General features: G+C 41.5%; 1 protein-coding gene across 6 annotated transcripts in view; it reads right to left on the bottom strand.

The window, feature by feature from the left end:
• The window catches only part of USP47 (ubiquitin specific peptidase 47), an 89,101-nt gene that overhangs the window by 21,828 nt on the left and 45,935 nt on the right, over positions 1–21,338 (bottom strand). For all 6 annotated transcript variants that reach the window (XM_037899822.2, XM_037899819.2, XM_037899820.2 and 3 more), the window contains 8 exons: positions 20,295–20,426; positions 16,025–16,101; positions 15,664–15,719; positions 6,273–6,385; positions 4,872–4,976; positions 2,979–3,189; positions 2,397–2,512; positions 1,046–1,165 (listed from right to left, as the gene is read on the bottom strand). In XM_037899822.2, the coding sequence (XP_037755750.1) occupies positions 1,046–1,165; positions 2,397–2,512; positions 2,979–3,189; positions 4,872–4,976; positions 6,273–6,385; positions 15,664–15,719; positions 16,025–16,101; positions 20,295–20,426 (930 nt within the window). The remainder of the gene's footprint in view (positions 1–1,045; positions 1,166–2,396; positions 2,513–2,978; positions 3,190–4,871; positions 4,977–6,272; positions 6,386–15,663; positions 15,720–16,024; positions 16,102–20,294; positions 20,427–21,338) is intronic.

Below are 21,338 nucleotides of genomic sequence, written 5' to 3'. Positions count from 1 at the left end.
GGTAATATGCATACAGAGTAAGCTGCACCTGTGCACTTGTATTTTTATGATGGAGTCAAGGTTAAGACCCTTTTGGAAGAGGGACCCTAAGTCTCTTACTTGATTTTATGATATTGTTTAAGAAAGTGCAAGCCCTTAAATATATGCATGGTTGATGCAAAACCATAGGTTATTTGCATCTTAAGATTCAAAGGGCTGTTTTGGTGGGAGGTGAATTCCTGTTTCCCTTCCTCAAAGGTTTCCATGCTTTATTGAGATTTCCTCAGACGAAAAGGCTTTGATGCAAGCTCATTATGGAGTTGATCAATACTGTTGTTTTGCTCAGCTACAGAACAATACAAAGCCCTCACAAACCCCTGCTGATCCAGATGCAATATTCCTATGTAGCAACATGTTCTGATACCAACAAACCACTCTTGATCCCAAGCCTCAAAGCCAGAAGATAATTAATGGAAGAAATGTCCCCTGTGACCAGTTAAACCACCACAACAGTAGACACCAAGACAAAGCTCCATATGCCAAAATACAAAATGATTCAAGTTCTCACCTGCACTAAGAAGCTACTGTTGGAAATATTTACTATAAATACTCTGATCAAAGCTACCAGATTGTAAGAACAGGTTTTTTGTTTGTGTTTAAGTTCTGAAGGAACTCCCTTTCCAGGAGCAGATATAATGGTCCAGGGTCTTGAAATACAAATTATACCAGTCTGAGAGCAATAGACTGCCCCAGCTGCCTTCATAAGATCCTAGCACTAATGCTGTTGAATGTCGAAGATCAGTCAGATTGCAGAATGCTGGAAACAGCTCAACCTTGTCTTATCCATCTGGTTTCAGATAACTCTCTTACCCTAGCTTTCTTAACAGTACAAAATTTGTGAGGTTCTCAAACTGAGAGGGGATTTTGGTCTGAAGAAAAAAAAATGAAGTAAATTATATATCCAGTTCTACATAGATTTTTCTAACTTTTACAATACTTAAGTAATGTAAGGTAAGTAAGTAAAGTAAGTATTAGAAAAGAATGATTTAAAAAACAGAGATCTTACCTTATTACTTCGAAAAAAACCTTCAGCTTTCAGCGTTTTGTTGCCCACACTGAGAAGACGCAAGTCATTGTAGCAACGTTCCAGTACCACCCGCATTGTTTCAGCAGGCAGACGTACAGCCTACAACACCATAATGCAGTTTAAGAAAAACAGAATATCCTTTCAGAAATATTTTTACTTGATTTCTAAAAGCTACTACATGGGAGGAGAAACTTTGGTTATTATTAGAATATGTAAAATAAGGAGATTAAATCAGCCTGATTAAACTGTTTAAAAAGTTTGAAGGGAACAGTACAAACCATTCAGTCTCACTGTTTTCACCTTATCATACAGGATGAGAACAAGGGTACCTTAATGAAATTAGAAGGCAAATTCAGAACATAAACAAAATACTCCTTTAACTGATATGCAGTGAACTTTTGAAATTCATTTCTGCAGGAGGTCAGAGTAACAAACAAATATTTTTAAGAGGGTTGGTTAAATTTTTAAATGGCTAGATATCTGTAGCTGTGCAAGTTAAGACGACTGGATTCTTTCCACTCTCATTCTTCAGGACATAATCTGACTATCTTCTGAAGTATCAAGTATTCCCCACTGGTCAGCCATTTTCTATAAGGAGTTTTGATAAAATAAGTTGAGTGAAATTTTATTTTTGAAAGCAAACACAAAAACAGGATCGGTTTCAAACCCTGTGAAATAGAAACATCTGCAAAATTTTGAATTTTGCAGGAGATTTTTTCCTTCCTTTTTCCAGTGATATTTCATATTAGGAACAGTTATATGGGAAGTTACATAAGGACTGACTAAACTCAGTTTTATTCCACTATAATTCTAATAGTGACAGTGGAGTTACTGTAGTCTTATACCACTACAACGATGGTGAATCAGCCCCCAAATGAAGGAATCCTATGCCATATAAAGCGGTCAAAAGTGGTAACCTGCAAGAGCAGTAAAACGGAGTAATCCCATAACAAAACAAATTCTACCTCACCTATTTAGAAGCTGAAATTCAGATTTCAGGATTACGCTGGAATTTGAGCCATATATATTCATTCATATTAACACTGAGTGTGAGATTCCCTGCTGAGCCTCTGAGGGGCAGCACAGAACTTTCAGCTCTGGGGATGAAGGGATTTATCCTAATTCTTGGCTGTTCTCAGGGAAGGAGAGGACAACAGCACTACATATTATTATTTTCTGTGTCATAGGAATCTTCCCCTGGCTGGATATGGGGCTGTCGGGTCCCTTTTATGTAGTCTGAAGGCATGGGAGCAACATGAGGTTCTCACCCATGGTATTTAAATCATACTATGTTTTCATATTTAGATTGAATTAAAAAACAATAAATTACCTTTGAAATGAGTTCCTTGAATTCTGTAACTGTCTGATTCAAATAAGCTCGCACACTGATAGAAGGAGCAACAGATTCAGTCTTTAGGTCTACTACATGAACCTTCACCATCACCTCTGTAGCGAAGAGAAAATATGGTACAAGACATGATTCAGTTAAAAAAAACAGAAGTGTGATGTTTACAGTATACCGTTTAAAGACTATCATTAAATACACGTGTTTTAACTCACTCCACTAGCAGTCACAATCACAGCATTCTACTTTCAGGCAGTAAGATAAGCAACTAATTTAATGCCAACTAGATAAAAATGTTATTCAGTGTATTGTCTAATTATAGCAAAGCTTTCTAGCACTGCTTTAATTAGACTGTCGGCATCTGCTACATAAAAATGTAACAATTAAAATAGTTAACACTTCTGAATGCTGCAGGTTTTACTAGAATCTAATTCAAGAAAAAGATCTCATCCATTCACACTCTTTTAAGCATTTTTGTTTCACATTGCAGAGTTTGTATTTATCACCACCACACCATACATTATAAACTTTAAGCTGATTTTGGATTTATAGAACTATATCTCTTACCTCCAGGTTTATAACACTGGAAAACCTGGTCAGGTCTTCTTGTTTCCAAAAGTAAATCAAACATGTATGTTGATTTGACTCCTCCAAGTAAGAGTCCCATTGGTATATCCTCCTCCTCCTCCTCAAATGATCGCTCCAAATAATCATGGAACTCATCATATTTAACAAGACGACAGCAGTCCAGAGGAACTGCTTCTTCTATATCCATTATCTAGAATGTAAATGCAGAAGTGAAATTAAATACTATTTCACAATAATGTGTATATATATATATTTTTTCTTTAACGATGCATTTCTTTCCCCTCCCACAATAGCCCTTTGAGAATCCAGGCATGGTTCTTCCTGGCTGCATTAACTTCTCACATGAATCCTGACCTAGCCAAGGTCCTACTACCACTACCCTTTCTCCCACACATCTCTTGGCACACACAGTATTTAACTGGTAACGCCACTTGGATTATGGCTTTGCATGCCAAATAATCCCAAATAAAAGTGAAAGAGCTGCTGTGCTCAGAACCTTATGCTACTTCTTTTATCAGGCCAACAGAAGAACGTTTGAGGTTTGTTTTTCAAACTAGACAGAGTGGTTGAAGACAAATTTGTCCTGCTCAAAGCAACTATGACGAGAGAGAAGAATACAAGTGAAACCCAGAGTAGTTAGGAGAAGTGATTGTGGAAATAGGAACCTTGAGCACCTGAAGACACAATCTAAGAAAAACGTCTGGACAACAACGAAGGTTACATATTGGCTATAAGTGGTGACTTCAGGGCCATGGCATAAGTACTGTAAGCCCCAATTAACAGAGTCATGTGATCACATCACAATGTGAACTTTCAGTTTAAAAAACTAAGCTCCTATTCCATGATTGCAAAGAAAAGCTTGAAAATATGATGTAAGAGTACCTGATGGAGCAGCATCTGCACATAGAGCTACTGTTTCAGGCTAAGAGGAATGAATTGCCCCATGCATCTCAAATGGGGTATTCACTCCAAGACCCCCTGCTCTGGAGGGCCATGCTAACACCACTCTGGCAGAGAACATGGTGAGAGGCAGGAATGAAAGAACACAGCAGGTCCAATCCATCCACCAAAGCAGATACACCGCAGCTGCTGGGGTTAGCACTGAAGGGCGCACATGCTACCACTACTTTTGTGTGTGGTGGTGGTGGGAGGGGGTTTCCTGAGGTGAGGGTGGCAGGCAGAGACTGACCTTGCTGCCTCTTGTAGGAAGGAGATGGAACTCCATTGTGGCTGCCCCCAGGCAACCCTATCACCATTAGATTACACAGGAGTTTTGGTATGTTTTGGGTCCTGGACTTCCTTAATCCATCCCTGGCCTGGTTGTCCTTTATAGTTAGATGTCTTTTGAAATCTGAGCATCTACAACACATGCTTCTTTTAGTCTATCTGAAAAGAGTCATCCATTGGCCCTCTAGAATTAGGAATAATGTCACTGGATCAAGTGTTCAGAAGCCTTCATGACAATTATCTTTTGCCTATATTTATTTTCACGCTATTACTGCGATCCTACTATAAATTGTCATACTTCCTCAAAGTATGGAGATTAGAGTTAAATCACTGATAGAAGAAAAAAATCACTTGTGATAAACCAACCACGAAGATGGCATTGAGGTTTCGGAATATGGTATGTGAAGTCAAACTGGTTTTTAAAAGGAAGTGTTGGTGCCACACCAATTATACAAAAACCTCATAGCTATCAACGGAATAACTGTCAGTAGTATCAAAATAGAATGCCTTGTGCTGCTTTTCTATATAAAAGAGAGCAGTCAAAGATGGTAATATGAACATTCAAAAATATACTATGGACAAATATTATGCTTCCGTCAAATTACATCAGCCAGTTTTGCTACATTGCCAGGCCTGATGCTGTACCTTGTAAGCTATTTCTACAGCTTCCTTCAGTGTCTTGTCCTTATGAACTTCTAATTTATTCTCCATCATTATTTGTTTCACAGGATGCATGCAGAACAATTTTATCTGTAAAAACATGAATAAAATTAATAACCTTAATCTGTCACAAACACATTTGCGAATACAGTACACTGTCATTTATTCAAAATCCTATTACCAGAAAATCTGATCCCAGTGTGACCCCAATTAGCCTTACAATAATCTGCTAATAAGTTGTCAGTGAGCCTTTTAGCACCTATTAATGCTAATCAACAGCTTTGCTCTTTTAATTCTGTACTTTATTAAAGAGTTAGTTATTGAATTTATTTTCAATAGAATTGTTTTCAATTCTTTAACAAAGTACTAAGTGTTAAGCATTAACACCACAAAGCTATTGATTAGCTCTAACAGGTGCTAAGAGGCTAACTGAGAACCTTTTAGCAGGTGATTCATGCATGTAGCCCTATGTTAGTGAAACTGCAGCTCAAAATACAACTTCCTTTTATCCAAATGCCTGGATATCTGAAAGTTTGGGGTGTCTACCTGGCCATTTGGATAAATGGACCATACTGTAATGTCTTTTAGTGTAAAACTATGTTTGAATGGACAGCAATATCTTGAACTAACCAAACAAAACACATCTGGAGCAGTTCTTCAGCTTTTGCCTTATTTCAACTGATTGAAAACGTTTTAAAAGGCAACACTGGGGTGAAGGTGGAAGAGAAACTGAATAGTAGTATTTGCTGAACAAAAGGTTTAAAATTACAAGTCACAAAGTGCCAGATCCAGAACTATAGAGATTGTCTACTATTTGGTCAATGTTCAATATAAAGAAATAAATTTTATATTAAAATGCATCCTTTTTCAAAATCTACCAACAAGAGATGTGAAAGTACAGTTTCATGTTAATATAATTTTTAAGGCTGTACAGTGCTGTCACTGCAAAACAGCATCTGCTCCTAAGGCAGACTGATTGAAATTCACCCTAAGAACTGCATGATCACAGCTCCCATACTTTTTCTTGTTATATATTTTCAACCAGAAATTTAAATTTAAAAACCAGACAAGGAATCTCATTTCTGAAGGAAACTTCTAGGGGCCACACTGGTATACAGAAAGATTTTGAGTGTCAGAGACTGCTAGAATATGGCACTTTTGTTTACTTAGTGGTTTAAAATTCTGTAGTCTAGCTGACTACAGATGATAGCCCTCCACTTTGTATGGCATTCAGATATGTAGCACCTTAGTTTTTATTGAGTTACCTATGTAAATACTTCACACACTCACTATAAGACTCATGGTATTGTAGTAATCATTTACAGCATATTTCAACTGTTCTTAACAGAAGTTTAGAGTCAATGTTAAGCAACCTGGAATTCTAACCTTGCAAGTATTGCGCTCAATTTCACGTTGCTTCTTTTCTTGCTCTTCTAACTCTTTTTCTTTCTGTACCAATTGTTTAATATGCTCCGGATATTCATTCACTTCAAGAAATTCTATAAATAAAAACAAATTAAATGGTGATTAAAAGGAAGTCTACTTTTTAAAATGGCACTTTTTTTGTAGAATTCTTCACTGTTTGCAATATCCTCTCAGCAACCTGACAAATTCCTCCCTTCCTACTTTACTCTTTTCAGTTAAACTACTGACTGTTTTCGCCTGCGTTTTAAGGCGAGGTGAAGTCAACTTGATGTTATTTCTTCAGTTGTACTCCAGCATTATCAAAGAGGTTAGAATTCCACTGAAGATAGTTTTCAGAGTAGCAGCCGTGTTAGTCTGTATTCACAAAAAGAAAAGGAGTACTTGTGGCACCTTAGAGACTAACAAAATTTGAGCATAAGCTTTCGTGAGCATCCGATGAAGTGAGCTGTAGCTCACGAAAGCTTATGCTCAAATAAATCTGTTAGTCTCTAAGGTGCCACAAGTACTCCTTTTCTTTTTTACTAAGGATAGTGTTAGATAATAATGCAGAGTCAGCAAGGAGTTTTGCTGTTTATCAAGGGAGTCAAGACTGAAGACTATGTTCTAAAGAAGAAGTTTATTACAATCATCTCACTCACCATCCAGGAATAGGAGAATATTCCAACTTATATCATCAATATCATGATAAAATAAATGTGTTTTTAATATAGAGCAGTGCACAAGGTAAGATTCTGTCTACAAAGGGAGAAATGTAGAATCTGTGACATTTCTCAAAAAGTTTAAGGAGGAACTAGTTAACACCTGCAAATGAAGCTGTCTTTTGGCCTACAAGTGTCACGCCCTGTGGAACTGGACACAATCCTAAAAAGTAGTTTAGGATGTCACCTCCTTTGTAGAAGATGTGGGCTGGCCATAGTTAGGCATTGGACAATATGAAAATAATATCATAAAGGTTAGACACTGATGATGCTGAAAATTGAGAATCCTCACGATTTTTGTTTCCTGAGAAAATACTATCCAGTGTATCTTTGCGAAAACATGCTCAGCACTTGATTAAAATTACAGGTTTTGTGGAACTTCGGAGTAAATAGCATATGGAAATTAATGGTTCTTGCTGGAAATGACCAATATCATTTCAGTCATTCAAATTTTGCATCACGTCTATGTTCTCTTCTCTTAGATATTCTATTTTAGCCATCTATTTTGTAAAAATCCTTGGGCTGACAGCATTCTATCACCAACTAACTCAACCTATTGCAAGCTGGAGGATTGTTTAATGGCCTCTAATTCGTATCTTTGTTTCCACTAAAGCATATAATATTTCTTTATAGCTATTTTATACCTAAAGCAACCCAACTTCAGAAATCATTGGAACCTGGTACTTAGCCTATAGTTGTTCTCTTGTAATTTTTTTCCCTGTTACACACAAAATGTTGTATTTCCTTCGAAGCTAGAAGTATACCATTATTCATTGTATGGAGAAAAATACTGGCATGGGACAGGGATAAGGAGGTTACTTGCCTTATGGTAACTGGAGGTTCTTCAAGACGCATGTTCCCTATCTGTATTCCACTGTGGAACAAACATGTGCTCCATGTGCCCCGAGTCAGACAATTTTGGAAGCAGTGTCCGTTGGCATGCACCTGGTGCCCTTACCCTCGGGCCTCCAAATGAGGAATTAAAGGGCATTTCGGCCAACTGCCTCTCTAGTTCCTTCTTTACCACAAATCCAAGTAAGGTCTGAAGCACAGGGACCACACATCACAAATAACCTCCAGTTACTATCAGAAACCTCCTCCTCCTCCTCCTTGAGCGCTGGTCCCTATGTGTATTCCACTGAGTGACTGAGAAGCAATACTCAAGAAGGAGGAAAGGGCAAAGCTGCAGGCAGCAGAGCAGTTTGAAGGACTGCTGTCCCAAAGGATCCTTCAGCAGCAGAGTACTGTAGTTGAGCACAATATCTCGCAAAATATGTATGGGAGTCCATGTCACTGCTTTACAAATGTCAACCAGATACACTTCCTGAAGAAATGCTGTAGATGTTGCTTTTGCTGTTGTGCAGAATGAGCCCTCAGACCCTTGTGATGGAGGAAGGTGAGAAAATTGACAGTAAGATACAACCAGAAATCCACTTCATGATCCTCAGAGGAGACAGTTTGACCTCGGACTCTTTCCTCCGTAGAGAAAGAGTCTAGGAGATTTTCTAAATAAATTGTGTCTTTTGTACATAGAAGGTTGGGATCAACAGGGCTCCCAATTGACCTACCTTCCTGGCTGAGGTGATAGCCACAAGGAATGCAACTTTTATAAATAAATGAGAAGTGGAACATGTAGCTAATGGGTTGAAGGGAAGCTTTGACAGAGCTTACAGCACAAGGTTCAAATGAGGGGCAGGCTTCCTTTCTGGTGGAAAGGTTCTAGTTAGGTCCTTTAAGAATCTGATAGTCAAGGGGTGAGTGAAAACCAAGTAACCATCAGATGGCACATACTGCCTGCTGCCAGGTGGACTCGTACAAAAAACTCATGGAAATGCCATCCATTTTGAGAGAAAGACGACAGTCCAAAATTGAGGGAATATCCTCTTACTTGGGCTTCTGACATGCCCTGATGGAGAAACGCTTCCATTTGGCTGAACAGGATTTCCTACTGAAGCTTTCTGCTGTTAAGGACCGTTTGTAGGGATTCCAAACAGGAAAGTTCTAGGTGTTGATGGCCATCCAAAAACCAAGCTGTAGGCTGAAGCATATTGGGGATGGGATGCTTGATTCTGCCCCTCACCTGGGTCAAGAGATCAGAAAATGATTGGATGCCAGCAGGATAACAGCCACTGGAAGTACGGGAACCAAAACTGTCTGGGCCAATATGGGTCAATGAGGATGATTCTTGCCGTGTCTTGATGAATTTTCTCAAGGTAGGATCAGTAAAGAAGGAAAGGTGTAGCTCAGATGACTCAATGATAAAAGAAGGAGAGCATCACCCTGAGAGCGTAGACCTAGAGCACCTCTGGAGCAACACACGTTGCATGTCTTCTTCATTTGGGAGCTGAACAGAACTGAGTGAAAAACGTCGTTTACTATTGACTTGTGCAATTCCCATTCATGATAGATGGCAAAACGCCTGAAAGTAACATAGGCGGAGTCTGGCAAAAGGGATAACGTAAATGCATGAAGCCGTTTTTTCGTCTTAGCGTGCTTGCTCATGTAGATTCCATTTTAGGTGACTCACAAACATGAACACTATGGTAACAATTCCTTCCAGAGTAACAGCTTCTCTAACATGCTCTGTCCTGCTTGATTTTCACAATACTCTGTGGATTAACGGCTCCATAGAGAAGGCATACATCAGAGCCCCTGACCAGGGAGCAGGAAAGCATCTGACAGGGACCCTCTGTCGGCCCCCTGAATTGAACAGACACTTTCTGTTTTGCCTGGATGCAAACAAGTTCACCTGACTACCTCTGGATGGAGTGACCACTCGCGGTGAGAAGGTCCTGCTGAGACGATCTGGTTGCTAAAGTGTTTCTGGTTGCTAAACACAGAAGTTCCAGAACCTTAGGGCTTCTTGGCAAAGGGCTGAAGACCGGGCTCCACCTTGCCTGTTGATGTAGAACACAGCAGTGGTATTGTTAGTCAGGACCTGAACCACTCTGCCTTTTATATGAGGCAGGAAAGCTTGACGGGCCAATCGTACCACTCTGAGCACCCTGAAATTTATGCGTAAGGAGCAATTGCAACTTGACCAACAACCTTGCATACAGAGATTGCCCAGCTAGGCTCCCCATCCCAGAGCCAAAGCATCAGAGACCAGGTTGATTGATGGGGACACGGCTGCGAAGGGGACTCTCTCCAGCCCCAATGTGGGGTCCAACCACCAAGTGAGCAACGACAGTATGTGGTCCAGAATCTTGACTACCTGGTTTATGTTGTATCTGTTGGCAATGTAGACTGGCACCAGCCACATCTGGAAGGGACTCGGATGGAGCTGTGCATGCTGGACTACGTAAGTGCAGGCTGCCATGCGGCCCAACAGCCTCAAGCACGTGTGAGCGTTGGTGAGAGGGTGGGCTTGCGTATGTGAAATTAGGTCTGAAATAGCACAGAATCAGGCTTTGGGGAGGATGGCTCTGGCCAGAGTAGAGTCGAGGACCGCTCCTACAAACTCCAAGTGCTGCACCAGAATTAACATCGATTTCTTCTCCTTTATCAATAGACCTAGATCGCGATAGCTGGAGCAATCAGACTGACGTGCCCCCGCACCTGATGCCGAGACCAGTGCTTGATCAGCCAGTCATTGAGGTCTGGGTAAATCTGAACGTCCCGACACCTCAGGTAAGCGGCCACTGGTGCCATGCACTTTGTAAACACTCTCAGGGCTGATGAGAGACCAAAGGGCAGCGTCGTGAATTGAAAATGGTGTTAGCCCAACACAAAGCAGAGGACACACCTGTGTCCTGGGAAAATGGAAAATCTGAAGGACGCGTCCTTCAAATTGAAGGTGGCATATCACTCTCCCAGATCCAGGGAAGGGATGGAGGAGGCCAGGGAGACCATGCAAAACTTCAACTTCTCGAGATGCTTGTTGAGGCTAAACAGGTCCAGGTCTTAAGCCCCATTTTGCTTTCGGGATTAGGAGATATCGGAAGTAGAATCCTTTCCCCTTCATATTCCAAGGGACCTCCTTCATCACTCCCAGCCTTGGAAGGTTTTCTACCTCCTGAGCGAGGAGCTGCTCGTGAGAAAGGCCCATGAAGAGGAACTGGCGAAGGGGGGGTGGGAGGCAGGGACAGTCGAGAACTATAGGGTGTAGCCCAAGGACATTGCGTTGCGGACCCAATGGTCAGATGTCACTCGCAACCCTGCCGACTGGAAGGGGCACAGGCAGGTGAGGAAAAAAACAGGAGGATGGAGCCAGGTACTTGACTGGGGTACCGTCCCCTGTTGCACCTTCAAAATGGTCGTCTCTCGCCCCTGTGGTGTTTTGAAGGGCCGGGTTGAGCAGGCAATCGCGAGGACGAAGGGCAGTGTCACTTAAACCCTTTGTCTTTGTCCTTTCTCCTATAGGTCCCCTGCCGGGAAGACCCCCAGGACCGAGGTGGAGGAGGCCGGAACTGCTTTCTGGCCTGCTGTGGAGTGTGGAAGCCCGGTGACCGCAGGGTAGCCTAGGAATCTTTAATGCCATGCAACCTTGCGTCAGTGAACTCAGAGAAGAGCCCCGCATCCTCATACAGGAGGTCCTGGATGGTGGCCTACTTCTCTTGGGATAGCTCCAAAGATTGTGACCAAGAACAGCACCTCATGGCCACTGCCTAGGCAACCACCCTGGCAGCCAAGTCTGTAGCGTCCCACGGCAATGAGGGTGCCCTTTGCCACCGCTTAGCTCTCCTCCAGGATCGTGGCAAATTCAAGGGCCAGGTCCTGTGGAAAGGCCTCCCTGCACTTGATAAGGGAGTCCCATAAATTAAAATTGTACCCGCCCTACAGGGCTTGGTGGTTGAATACCCAGAATTGTAGGCTGGCTGTCGAATAAATATTTCTGCTTAAGAGGTCTAGGTGTTTGGGGTCTTTTTTTTTCGGTGTGCCGCTCACCTGTCTCCTGTTAACTGCGGACACGACCAGCAACCCCACTGATGGATGTGTATAGAGATATTCAAACCCCTTTGTGGGGACGAAATACTTCTTTAGGACCCCTGGGTGGACAGGTAGTGCAAGGCAGGCCAGGGTGGAGGATGATATGACATTGAACAAGCTGTCGGATTGCTCCTCCAACTCCTCAATTTCGAGTTGGTTGGTTTTTAAGTTGGTAGCCATCCTTTTAAGGAGAGGTTGGTGCTCCTAAAAGTCGTCGGGGGGACAGCTAATCCCGGAGGGCATGGCCACCGCTTCAGCCGGTGACAAAGACGATGAGGGCATCATCAGGGGAGGGGCAAGTTCCCCTTCCCTTTCTGGAGATGGCTCCTTGGGTGTTGGTGCCCATTAAGTTGTCCCCGTGGTGGAAGTATGGGACCGGCATCCCACAAGGGTTCCAACATGGCCACTGACCAGGCCACTGATGCCGTGATGGTCTCACTGGCCAACAGGGGATTTGTACCCCCTTGGCAATGGGCTGAACCCTGGCTCCGACTCGGAGCAGTCCCCTTCCGGTGCCCACGGAGGGGCTGTGGAGGCCTACGTGTGCTGACTAACTCTCATTGGAGACTGGTGTTTAGAGGGCAGGAATCACCGCCTGTCCCTCAAGCAGTACCGAGGCAGCGGAGATCAGTGCTGCGATGGTGAGCGGTCCTGCACCAGCGAGGACCAGTGCCTAGCAGGCTGCCTGGGTGATAAAGATCTGCACGAAGGTGATCTTGGGAGGCTGGTCGGTACCAGGAGCATGGGTCTTGGTGCCTCAGTTCCAGCAATCTGTGCCTCGTTAAAGAAGAGCTCGGCACTGGGAACCTGGGCCTTCCAGCCAGCGACCAGGGTTGCAGGACCAGTGTCCTAGGCCATGGACAAACACCTGTGATCCGGGGACCAATGGTGCTCCCCTGCCCTTTGGGGAGGTCCCATGACTGGCTTGCCTTGGGGCTGCAGGGCCTTAGCCACTTCTGGCACCTGGCATAGCATCTGCAGTACCCGTAGGCCCCACTTCTTTGGCTGCATGGGTCATCTCGGACAACGAAGGTCCCTGTAGAAGCCGGGATCCCCTACCACTCCCAGGAGTTGGAGGCGAATCCCTGGCTGGGCTAGGGGGGGTCCAACCTTAGCAGTACTCCAATGTAGCTCCAGGGTGGGCATGTGCCCTGAACTAGCTCCTTTGCCCAGAGCCCCCTTCTCCTCCTTGGATGGTGCTGGGGAGCCCTTTTTCTTCTGACAGTTCTTGGGCATCGGCAAGGGGGAACGGTGCTGGGAGAATCCCAGTGCTGGTGGGGCACTCTGCACCGACGTTGAGGTGCTAGGAGCGGAATCCCATCGGGAGGGCTCCGACATTGGGCACAGCGCAGCCTCCATCAGGAAGGCTCTCTAGCGGAAGTCCATTTCCTTTTGGGTTCTGGGACAAAAGTTTTTGCAAATCCTGCACTTATCCTTTATATGGGATTCCTTCAACAGCTGCTGTGAGGGTCACTGATAGGCATTGGCCTGTTGCATGACAAACACGGCTTAAAGCCCAGGGAACGGGGCATGCCCCGGTCCAGGGCAAAGTTCCAGCTGGACTCTAACCTCTAAACTAACAACTAACACTTACTTAAAATGCGGTCATTGAAACAATGGTATTGAAGTAGCTAGACTAATAAGCAAGCAAGGAATGGTACAATTCTGAAGTTGCAAAATGGCCTTTTTTGTCTAAAAATATAACAGAGCTCAAAATTCACTATACAAGTCCAAAATATATCTAAACCATCAATGTAAGTTCTTTTAATTAAATTCCAAGGGGTCAATTCAAACTGATATTTTGCAGTTCTCTTCACAATGTTTGCTGCTAATTTCCTTGATTGCATAATCTTGCTCATAGCTGTTCTAATTGATTGACTTTCTGGTCAATTTTATGCAGTCTAAAATTTCACCCAGCAGGAAAGGATTAAGGGAAACTGATGATTGTCTAGTTTTCCTTCTAATACAGTTATAATGGCAGAATGTTATTACGTAGGCCAGATTTTCAATCCATTCCCCACATACATATGCTCAACTTTGCATGCACACACAACTGAGTGCTGAATGCTCTATCACCCGTACATGAGGTGATGGAATTAATCATTAACTGCATATGCAGGTGACAGCCATGCATCTACAAATAGATGGGACTGCCACCTGTAACATAGATGCACACGTTAAGATATACTGGCCTACTTCTCAACCACATAGCAAGTACAGCCAAGAACACTTTTTCAACCTGCACCTGGAGAGAAAAATGCAACTTCTTCTCTTTGATGAAGACCGTCGTGCAGTTATTCATGTTGACATTGACGCCATTAAGAAACTGAAGCTGAAGACCATTACACCAGTGCTTTGGAATCTGTATTGACTGCCAAATAAGTTTCTTGGTGGAATTCACAGTGCTGATTTTAACATACAAAGACCTAAATGGTTTGTGACATGTTTCCCACAAGACCACCTCTCTCCCAATGCCATACTGCTCCTGTTGAGATCAGAGACACTTAAGTTAAAGCTCCCTTGTTACTGGGTCTGACCCTTCATTATATACTGTGCAAACAATCCCTAGTGGGGCACCTAAGTGCTAGCACAAATAAATGGAAGTAAGCAATTGAGAGCACTCTCCCCATAAGGGATCACTGCTTCTGGATTTTACTTACTCTGGTTCACCAGAGCCCAAATCTGTCAACCAGCAGGCCCATCTTACCCCCTAGGTATTTATGGCAGGGAGGGTGTTGAGAATTGCAGAGATCTATGTGAGGTGGAAAGGTTTCTAATCTGCTGGTACTGGAAAAGCAATCCATTATGCTTGTGGGGGGAGAGGGCGCTAAATTAAATTATTTCAGGAGATCTAAAGTCCTGGTAGACACCTATTTTTGTTATCAATATAAAAATAAATGAATATTCGGTACGGCTAAATTTAGTTCTAATACCAGCTGTCAGAATCTTTAAACAATTTTGAATGTTTTCCAGCACAGAATCTGATCTATCTTCCCTTTGTGGCAATGGACTGGGGTTACACTAGATCTTTACTTTCTTTAAAAATATAGCTTTGAAATCACATGCCAATTTAATCTCTGCAGTAATTTCATTGATTCTTATTCTAAAAAAAAAAAAAAAACTCTATTCTGACTGATTAGGTGGTAGTATATTTTGTGTAGCTATTACTCCTGTTTCAGGTACATTTCCACAATGGACCATATCTCCCTGGATTTTAAAAGGAAAGGAAAAAACATGGACTAATCTTCATATGCTGATTCTTCCCACAATTTGATATTTTAAAAACAAGCTTCTACTTTACAGAGCTTTCAGACACTGTCGCACCACCTTTTCCCCCTCCCCGGTGTTCTATGTGTAGATATTTTTCAAATACTTTAAAGAAGGAGATTCCATTCAGCACTAGAAGAGAAAGAGCTTCTGAAGGCCTATGGGTTCTGGTTATACCAACAAGTCAAAGAACAAACCTTTCAGTGAAACCTATCAAACAGACACTCCTGTCCTGATACCATGAAATATCACACTGGCAAGTGAGAAAATTTTAAAAGGGTAAAGAGTAACTACAAAAGTAAATTGCACTTCTACTTTGCCTCATGTTTAAAAATTACTTAAGCTCATAATTAGAAAATCAGGTCTAACAAACATAGCAATTAGAACCCCATATACACTCTAAAAAGCCTTCCTACTCTAAAATTAACATTTTTAGTCAAAAAAAACCACACACTTACTTGCATTTCTTGTCGGATCCTTCAGTCTATATATAAGCATATATGCATTTGTGGAGCTAGTAGGGAAAATATTTTTAAGAATATCAGTATCTGACTTGGAAGACAAAATAAAATACTTTTATTAAAGTTATTAATACCATAAATAGTTGTATATGGCAACTGTAATACTGTGTATTAATTCAGTAATCACAAATATTGTTTTAAAACATGAAATTCATACTATTGCTAGAAGTTCTGAAATTGTCATCAATTTTTAGAATTATTTTATATAAACATATTATACCATTTTTGCCATAATGTGGCATGCAAAAAGTTTGGTTGGTTTATATCAATATTTAAAAAGTACTAGAGATATACTAACCTAGCAAAAGCACTGGAATAATAGCCTCTGCTTCCAGAGGCCCCACCATATGTTTTCTTAATATCTTCTTGGGTTATCTAGTAACAAAAACATTTTTTTAAAAAAAAAGTTTATTCTTTGTCAAGTAACAATAGTCAGTGAGCATTTATTGGAAAAACTGACAATCATACTAAACTCATTACTATTTTACATTTGTTTCTTTTTATTTTCTAAATGAGCAACAAAATAAAAGTTGTGTGTCTAGAAGTGATTAGGTCTCCCTTTTAGGTGGAAGATAAAGATCCTTAAACTTTTTTGAAGTGTGAGTTTCTTAAACAAATTTTAATATGCATTATAAAAAACATGACAGCAAATACAGTCTCTTTCAACTTCCATATACTTCTATAGCATGATTTAAAAATTCATATGAAAATTCAAGTAAATATATTCAATGTAGAAAATCCCAGAAGGCACATTTCCTAGTAGATGAGTTCAAAGAAGGTCATACTTCAAAGAATCAGTCCCAACTGGAAAAATGTGTGTAGACGAAAAGCAAGTTGTAAGCTCTCTTAAAACACTTTGGGTCAGCTATCAAAAAAAACTCTAAAAACTACAAGTGATGGATTTGCCTGATTTAAAATTGTAAGGTAACAGGATGGCTTTGCTTAAGCTACACCTCAAATTCAATGTTGTATGTGTGTGTACACATACATCCCCCATAGACTTGGTCGGTCCTGAGAGCATCCACAAGCATCACCATCATAACTTTTTTAAGTGTTTTGGTCGTAAGGCTACTAAATTCTTTTTAGGGACAGAAATCTAGGATAAAATCCTTACTCAATGGGAATTCCGCCATTGACTTCAAGTGGAGCTCTTGTCAGTCAAACAATAATGGAGATTTATAGTTCTATGTTTCTGTGCTAAATGTGACTGGAAGGGATTTCGAGAGGTCATCTAGTCCAATCCCCTGCACTCATGGCAGGATTAAGTATTATCTAAATCATCCCTGACAGGTGTGTGTAACGTGCTCTTAAAAATCTCTGATGCTGAAGACTCCACAACCTCCTAGGCAATTTATTCCAGTGCTTAGCCACCCTGACAGTTAGGAAGTTTTCCTAAAGTCCAACCTAACGCTCCCTTGCTGCAATTTACGCCCATTGCTTCTTAGAATTATAGAAGAATAATAGATGATTAGGGTTGGAAGGGACCTCAGGAGGTCATCTAGTCCAAACCCCTGTTCAAAGCAGGACCAACACCAACTAAATCATCCCAGCCAGGGCCTTAAAAACTTCTACAGATGGAGATTCCACCACCTCCCTAGGTAACCCGTTCCAGTGCTTCACCACCCTCCTAGAGAAATAGTTTTTCCTAATAGCCAACCTAGACCTTCCCCACTGCAACCTGAGACCATTGCTCCTTGCTCTGTCATCTGCCACCACTGAAAACAGCTTAGCTCCATCCTCTCTGATCCCGCACCCCCTTCAGGTAGTTGAAGGCTGCTATCAAATCCCCGCTCGCTCTTCTCTTCTGCAGACTAAATAAGCCCAGTTCCCGCAGCCTCTTCTTATAAGTCCGCAGTCCCCTAATCATTTTCGTTGCCTTCCACTGAACTCTCTCCAATTTGTCCACGTCCTTTCTGTAGTGGGGGGCCCAAAACTGGACGCAATACTCCAGATGTGGCCTCACCACTGCCGAATAGAGGGGAATAATCACCTCCCTCTATCTGCTGGCAATGTTCCTACTAATGCAGCCCAATATGCTGTTAGCTTTCTTGACAACAAGGGCACACTGTTGACTTATATCCAGCTTCTCATCCACTAATTCCTAGGTCCTTTTCTGCAGAACTGCCGCTTAGCCAGTCGGTCCCCAGGCTGTGGCAATGCATGGGATTCTTCCCTCCTAAGCACAGGACTCTGCACTTGTCCTTGTTGAACCTCAGATTTCTTTTGGCCCAATCCTCCAATTTGTCTAGGTCACTCTGAATCCTATCCCTAGCCTTCAGCATATCTACCTCTCACTCCAGTTTAGTGTCATCTGCGAACTTGCTGAGGGTGCAATCCATCCCATCATCCAGATCATTAATGAAGATGTTGAACAAAACCAGCACCAGGATGGACCCCTGGGGCACTCCACTTGATACTGGCTGCCAGCTACGCATCGAGCCATTGATCAATACCAGTTGAGCCCGCCGATCTAGCCAGCTTTCTATCCATCTTATAGACCTATTCTTGTCTTATCCTCAGAGGTTAAGAAGAACAATTCTCTCTCCTCCTTGTAACAACCTTTTATGTACTTGAAAACTTATGTCCCCTCTCAGTCTTTTGTTTTCCAGACTAAACATAAGTCATATTTTCTAGACCTTTAATAATTTTTGTTGCTCTTCTCTGCACTTTCTGAAATGTGGCGCCCAGAACTGCACTCAATACTCCAGCTGAGGCCTAATCAGCGCAGAGTAGAGCGGAAGAATTACTTCTCATGTCTTGCTTACAACATTCTTGCTAATACATCCCAGAATGATGTTCGCTTTTTTCGCATCAGGGTTACACTGTCAACTCATATTTAGTTTGTTGTCCACTATGACCCCCAGATCCTTCTCCGCAGTACTCCTTCCTAGGCAGTCATTTCCCATTTTGTATGTGTGCAACTGATTGTTCTTTCCTAGATGGAGTACTTTGCCTTTGTTCGTATTGAATTTCATCCTATTTACTTCAGACCGTTTCTCCAGTTGGTCCAGATCATTTTGAATTTTAACCCTATCCCCCAAAGCACTTGCAACCCCTCCCATTTTGGTATCGTCCACAAACTTTATAAGTGTACTCTTTATGCCATTATCTAAATCACTGATGAAGATATTGAACAGAACCGACCCCTGCAGGACCCCACTTGTTATGCCCTTTCCAGCATCACTGTGAACTACTCATAACTACTCTCTGGTAACAGTTTTCCAACCAGTTTTGCACCCATCTTACAGTAGCACCATCTAGGTTGCATTTCCCTCGTTTGAGATGGTCATGGACACTATATCAAAAGCTTTACTAAGGTCAAGACGTATGAAGCTTTGGAGCAGGATAGGATTAACACCACTACCTCTGAATTATGGCAGAACTATCATTAACTCTTTGAGCAAGCAGGAAGTTGCCCTTGTCTATTTTAAAGGGGAAGGCATAAGACTAAAGCTGCCAAGGCTTTCACATTTAATAGGAGACTTCCATTCTACAAGATTTTCCCTCCCTTAATCATCTGGATGCCTTATGGAAGTTCACCAGAACCATCCTTAAAGTCTTTACAGGAAGACAGTGCCAGAACCATGCACTTTTCTCCTAGGGTCAGGGAACAATTCCTTAAGAGAAGAGAGATGGGAATGTTAGACTTCTCAAAATCTTTAGCCAGAAAGAATATGTTGTATTTTCTTTTGTATAGAGGTGGTGTGGAAGAAGGGGGACAGTAAATAAAGAGAGCAAAATTAGCCTAAACTGAAGATTTCTATTAAACAGGATAAAGCAGCATGGAGAAGCCATAACATGTCCTGATCAGCTGAAGCAGGTAGCCTTGCCTCTTCCCATATCCGGAAATCTCTCATATTGCTTGAGAATTAATAACAGCACCCAATGAACTTGCTATATTGCACAGACAGTGACTGATGACAGACCTTGTTGCAGGCAGAAGACCTGCTCAGAGGAGCAAACAAACTGCCAATGGGGTGGGGGCACCATGACAGCAAGTACTGTAGAATGAGCCTACAATGAAGACTTGTAGAGTGCTACCATAAAGAATGCACCATTATTTCCTAGCTATTTGGTTTGCATTGCTACCTCCATTTCTTGATCCAATAGTGAAACAACAGGCAAAGAAGGGGAGGGAGGGGAAAGGGATTAAAAAAAAAAAAAAACACACACACATTCAGAAGGCATTCTTCCCTCAAAGAGAAATATCTTGGGTCCTCACAGATCCAGACAGGCTAAATCATGCAGTCTGCACTGATGGTGGCTGGAAATATGAGAAGACTTAATATATGAAAAATTAAAATAAAGAATCACATGTAACATTCTTCATATGAAAAGATTTTGCAAAAGCACTTAACATTCAAATTAAGTAATGAATTATACACATGAACAAGTTGAGGCTAGATGATGAGAAGCTGAAAAAGTGATATAAACTAAATTCAAAGTCTGTGCACTGTAACTTCAAAAATATGCATGTTACTTCAAATACTACAAGTGAGAGTCATGAACAATAATAAAATCTCATTGTTTCATTTATGGGGAAAACAAAGCAGCAAATATTACTTTACCTTGCTGACATGTTGATCATTGAAGCTATACCACTGCTCATCATTAAAAGATTTTATGCAGGCATAGTAATGGCCACCAGCAGCACTTCCTGAATGGACCATTACAGAAAAGAGTTCATACAGTAAAGAATTCTAGAGAAGAAAAATAAATAGATAAATCAAAGTAAGGAACAGAGAACTTGTAATACGTCATTCTGACAAACTGCACCTGTGTTATTCAAAAAAAGTTTCTCAATTGTGTATAGTTACATGAAAAATAACTATGGAAACAATTGTGCATAGACCTCTCTACAAGTACTATTCTGCATTATTATTAGTAGAATTACAGTAGCACCCAGAGGCCCCAACCAAGATCAGAGCCCCATTGTGCTAGGCGCTGTAAAAAAAAAAAAAAGCATAATAAGAGACAATAAGCTCTTTGGGGGTGGGGACTATCTAAAAAACAGGAAAGACAAAGGAAGTATTATCTTCATTTTACTAAATGTGGAAGAGAGGAACGGAAAGAGGAGTGACTTTCCAAGGTCACAGAGACAGGTCTCCTGAGTCCTAGTCAACTGCCTTAAAACCACAGGACCACCCTTCCTTCCTATACAGACGCTGAATATGAACGCAGATACAAAATATAAAATTTTATCCCTACCTTACTTACAATATATTCTCCTTATCCAAAAAAAACAGAGGGAGCCTGGTGTAGAGTATGAACCTGGCATTAAAAATTAATAAAAATAATTTTCAGAGAAAAAACTAATCTGATGTTAAGGATGGGAAAGTTTCACTAACTCAAAAGAAAAAATAATACGGTACAGTTTAAAAAATGTGAATAGTGCCAACCCAGGAAGTTAAGCTCAAATTAAATTTATAAACTCCACAAACATCTGAACGTACAGACATTCACAGTTAAGTTGACTAAACAACTTTAACTCTACGCAGGCTTATTTCACCTTAACTATGGAAGCAACTGCTTGCTCTCTAATATTTAGCATAGACAAGGCATTTATCTTCAATGTAATTTACAAACTTTAATCCTCATAATACTCGTGAGGC

The sequence above is a fragment of the Chelonia mydas genome, chromosome 6 (assembly GCF_015237465.2).
Source record: "Chelonia mydas isolate rCheMyd1 chromosome 6, rCheMyd1.pri.v2, whole genome shotgun sequence".
NCBI classification, from domain to species: domain Eukaryota; kingdom Metazoa; phylum Chordata; order Testudines; family Cheloniidae; genus Chelonia; species Chelonia mydas.
Note: the sequence above shows the minus strand (reverse complement) of the source record. Positions and strands in the feature narration are given on the sequence as shown.